Source organism: Pollicipes pollicipes, unplaced genomic scaffold (genome assembly GCF_011947565.3).
Source record: "Pollicipes pollicipes isolate AB1234 unplaced genomic scaffold, Ppol_2.1 Scaffold_7261;HRSCAF=8764_pilon_pilon_pilon, whole genome shotgun sequence".
NCBI lineage: Eukaryota > Metazoa > Arthropoda > Thecostraca > Pollicipedomorpha > Pollicipedidae > Pollicipes > Pollicipes pollicipes.
The window spans coordinates 31,511,077-31,516,109 of NW_023597054.1; the positions used below are offsets into that span (position 1 = coordinate 31,511,077).

The 5,033-nt window shown below is 49.2% G+C and overlaps 1 protein-coding gene across 1 annotated transcript; it reads left to right on the forward strand.

Moving 5' to 3' along the window:
- The first annotated feature begins 1,626 nt into the window (after positions 1–1,626).
- On the forward strand, positions 1,627–4,746 carry LOC119111303 (zinc finger protein 467-like). Its single transcript, XM_037235117.1, has 3 exons — positions 1,627–1,759; positions 1,961–2,095; positions 4,441–4,746. The coding sequence occupies exons 1-3, from the start codon at positions 1,627–1,629 to the stop codon at positions 4,710–4,712; spliced, it is 540 nt and encodes a 179-aa protein (XP_037091012.1). The 3' UTR covers positions 4,713–4,746.
- The last annotated feature ends 287 nt before the right edge of the window (positions 4,747–5,033 follow it).

The window sequence follows — 5,033 nt, forward strand, 5'->3', positions numbered from 1 at the left end:
GACGAATTTCGAAAAAATCGGCATTACCGAGCAAATCGGATACGTCTGATCTCACAAAAGGTGAAAAGTATAAAAAGATGGCGCACTCAATTTAAAAGCGAACACGTGCCCACACACAACCGTTGGATAAAAACACAATGAGAAAGGCTATCCTGCAAGGTTGAAATTAGCCGCACACAGCTTCCACACACCTTACAGCAGACACACTGCAATGTAACTGTCACCCCTTGACTTAATTGGTCGTCATAGTTACTTTTTCAATCCATCTCCTCCCACCATGTACAATGTTTCATGGTGACACAAGCAATTGTGTCCTACAACACGTTTTCTTGTCCTTTTATTCTTTTTATTCTTCTTCCTTATCTTCTTGTCGATGTATAGTTGCACTGATCTATTTGACACTTGCGGTGCACTGAATTTTTAGTTTTAACCCTCTCCTGCTTGGGACGCCTAGAAGCAAGCCGTACGCTTGAAGTCATCGCAAAAATAAGGGATGGTACGACTGCGTTACCCTATGTCAACGATGCTCATGTATGCAAGGAAACTTTACGTCAGTTGTCTAGGTGCGTGTCCAAAAAGATCCAAGCACCAGTAAATTGTTTGTGTTTAATAATGACAGGCTAATGGCGACTGGCGCGGAGGATGCTTTGCGTAGACCGTGATATGCTGTGCTGTCAAAAGGATTGTTCAGCTACGCGCCAGGCAAAGGGGGCAAGCACTGGTAGTGAAAGCGAAACGGGGGGGGGGGGGGGCGATAGATGGTAAAGTGTCCTCATTTTGTCCCCCGGCTTCCAACCATAATTTTGCGCTGACCCGTCAGTAGGATCACGCGCTCTGTCTCATCTTGCTGGCGGTCGCAGCTGTTCGTGAAAATGAACCAATCAGAGCAGAATCGAGCAGAACTCCCACACACAAAAATTATAACACATGTTGATCATATCTTTGTTCAAATTTCGGTACATATATTTGCTAATCACGGTCCAGCTGACAGACCTGGGTGCCTAAAAATGAGACCGAGAAAAGTGATACTATATTACGATAAGAAACAAATGTTGTGCACCTGTCTGTCTGCCTGGCCTGTCCTGTTTCACCTGTTTTACACAGCCCCGTCTGACGTTTCAAAGTATTTTCTAGTTCATTTCGATTTTTCATTAAGAAAAGCTGTCATTTCACTAAGAAAAGCTGTCATCTTAGAATGCTTGAAACCATACAGAATGCAAGCATCCACCGCGACTCAGATATCTGCTTGAACCATCCCAAACATGGTTCAGGTCAAAATGCACTGCTAATGTACGCGGTCAGGCGTGAGTAAATGGCAAATCAAGGTTTTAACTGAGGGGGGGGGGGGGCTCGCAGCTTATTAGGCGCTTGGTGGTCACTGGTGGAGATTATCCCACTTCAGTTAATATCTTTAACAGGCCCTGACCGAACCTAACGGTCTAAAACGCTGATCGCCCAACCAGGATCCCCAAACAGCGGCCTTCTTGCTCTTGGCGAGGCCCCGCCCCCCGGCGGCGATTGGTTCAGTTCGGCCGCCGCGGCTGCTGATTGGCCTGCGCGACCATCAGTAGCGCCGGACGGCAGCAGCAGCTCAGGCTCCGGCGCGGTCACCAGAGCGCGTGCGCCATGTCACCCATGTGCTCGACGCTGTTCCGACCGTGGGCAGAGCCGGCGGCCGAGGCGGGCCGGACCGGCTCGAGTCGAACCGAGTCGACCCGGACCGCTCCGAGCCAGCGAGAGCCGCACCGGACCGAGTCGAGTGGGACCGATGGGCGGCGGACGCCGGAGCCGTCCGGTGCGGCGGTGCGGTTCTCAGAGACGCCCCTGTACGGGTCGGAGCCTGCAGCGCAGCCGGTGTCGGGCGCCCTGTACCGAGGCACCAGCTGGAGCGCGGCCGGCGTCCCGCTTGGCGCGTTCCTGGGCGCGCCCCGGCCGCCGCCGCCGCTGGCCTGGAGCGCCCTCCACCTGCTGGCCGAGGAGGAGCGTCGCAGGGCGGCTAGCCGGCGGCGGCGCGACAAGAAGTTCTGTTGCCCAAAGTGCCCGATGACGTTCTCCAACAAGGGGCAGCTGACCGGCCACTTCCGGAAGCACACGGGTGAGTGGTGGAGCACTTCGCGGACTGGATCAATCCACGGAGTGCGGACCAATCCGCTGCCTGCATTGGATCGGATTAGAAATTTCCGCCGCAGTATGGGTTAGGACCAGACCGGATTCTCACATAGGCCCGCTCACATGGAGTGAACAAATTGAAATCCAATGAAATGGGAGTCATCACTAAATAGTGCCTGAAATGCTTGATATAGGCATCAATTCAGGAAAGTATTTCTACACCCAAAACATAGAATAGTTGTTATGTCAAATAGTGTGAAAACAGGCTACACAGTCCATCACTGAGTGATAGATTCCTCGAAAACAATTTTCGATGAACAGCTTATATTGACCAATCGATTTGAGTGACTTTGCCAACTTTGAGCTTAACACCAGCCTCATATTAAGTATGCTGTTTCAACTGATCCATTTTCAGGTTAAAGCCGGGCCAAAGTTGCAGCCTCATTACTATTTTATTCCCCCTCCAAAACGGACATTTCTCAAAAAACGGGCACGTTTTCCTCTACAACTAAGGACCAAAGGTATCTTTCTCACACAGCAATTACTTGCCGGATTCAAGTTTCGGTGCTCTTTGCACCCAGCAAAGAGACTTTGGCATGAGGCAGGTACTTATTGATTTGTGTCCTATCTATTCTACTCCCACTTGCATCACCCCACTTGCATGACCCAGTCTTCCATAATGATTTAGAAGGTACCAGGCACTTCACACAGGAAGTCAGGAGATTGATGCGGGTGAACATGCCATCCAATACGGCCCATCATACCCCAAATGAAGATTTGGCTGCGTTTGGAGTAGCTTGTGAGATCACCAGAGCCCTCGGCAAGCAGCTTCTAGGCTTCCATGCATTCCATGATGTCAAAACGCCAGCGGTCATTGCAGATGTCGGAAGACGGGTGACATATGCCTAGCTCACGTTCACGTCTTGTGAACGCGGGAAAATTCTTTATTTGTGCCTATGGCACTTACAACGCATGCGAGGCTACCTCACTTTGACTTTATCGCTGCATGCGTATCACTGCGTATAACTGCGCACAACTGACCTACGCTTACCCACCATATTACTGTTGGTAGGCCAAATTGCGCGGGAGAAATTTTGAAAAACGAGATGCAATACTTTACGTGTCGCTGACAGCGGAAAAAAGCGCCGGCTTCATTCATTTCCCATGCCTATTTCCATTCACTGGGCGTACAGTTTCAAAGTAAAATGCTCCAACATCCTGTTTCGGCAGAAGCAGTGTATGTGGATAAAGGGCAGAGTGGTCGCCGATGGTGTAGTGGTTAACGCGTCTGGGTTAATCGCTGCATGTCTGGGAAACCAGGGGTACAGGGTTCGATTCCCCGTGGCGCCCGCCCTTCCTGGCAGGGTGAGAGGCAGGCGACGCCATTTAGCTTCAGCAGCTGACTGCGTCGTAAAGCCCCTATGGCGATGACGAATTAAGGACAGATCCGTCGCTGATATTGTGTGCTAGCATATCTACATCAACATTTGCTGTCCCGTAAAACAAGTAAACACCAGGTACAAAGAAACGTAAAAACCCTGCAGCGGACCGGCCCACATCTTCTATAACTAAGCATTACATTATATATTATCTTTATGTAGTATGCAGCATTCAGTTTTTATTTCCGAGGACCAAGCGTTTTACACTTCCCTCGTGTTTCCATGTTTCAGTGTTCATCGTGACTAGAAGTGTCTATCTCGGCCCATCGAACCTCCGCCCCTGTTTCAACGTCTGTACCATGGATTAAGCATATTTTGCTCTCAAAATTTGTTTTAATTCGTTTATTAGGTGGCCTCAAGTGTTGATGTTTGATTTGTACAGTTTAAAGCGTGCAATTAAACGACAGCCCAAGCAAGCCGATCTTACTTCGATAGATTATTTCCTCTGCCCCACTACCAAAGCAGATCTGTAGGAATATATTTCCAGCACTTTGCAAACAAATTTTCTCCTGCTTTTCACCGTAGATTATATGTCGCCTTCATTTACGTCATGGACCACGCTCACAAAAATGACGCGAGGAGAAACATGGCCTTAGGTGAAGAGCCTAAGATTAAGCCTTTTTAGGGCTACTAATGTTTTATAGACGGTTGGTAAATTCGCGGTGCTTTGTGGAGACCAGAGCAGATCCTTGCATACCAGCTGTAGTAGCCAAAGATATAGACTGACAGCTTGCATTGTCATGAACGCTATCAAATGCGATAACCGTCTTTCACAATAAATAGCTCTCTTTCGCTCTCAGCGTAACATCAGTAACATCACAAAGCCACAAAACCTGTGAAGTCTCGTGCACCCAGCATCTCTTCAGGTCATTGACCCTCTTCTTGCCGGCAGGGGAGCGGCCGTTCGAGTGTGAGACGTGTCACAAGCGCTTCACCCGCAACGAGGAGCTGACCCGCCACACACGCATCCACACCGGCGACCGGCCGTTCGGCTGCGAGATCTGCGGCAAACGGTTCGGCCGCAAGGACCACCTCAACAAACACCAGCGCACCCACACCACGCCCTTGTACGCCGCCTATGCGTCTATGACGTCAGCCCCGCACGGAGTGCTCTCACCATTCCCATTCGGGTATGGTGCGGAGACGTGCAAACTGCTGCAATAATTGTGTGTATGTGTGAATTATGATTTTTTGCTATTATTATTTAAAGTGATTGTGAGGCTGGAGGTTTGCGGCATAAGTGACTGTATAGTTTGGCGATTTTCCGGATACTTTGAGCGGGAATTCATGTGCTCAAACGATGGTGCTACAGATGGTGTATTTTGGAATATATGTCAGATTCTTGAACTTGATCTGTCTTGATGTTTCATCTCAACTGAATAAATCATGCAATTTTTCCTGAAGGCCACATGTGTACAATTATTTTTTATGCACTGCCATTGGGTGGCAAAGAAAACACAACATTTATGTTTTGTTGCCCATGAT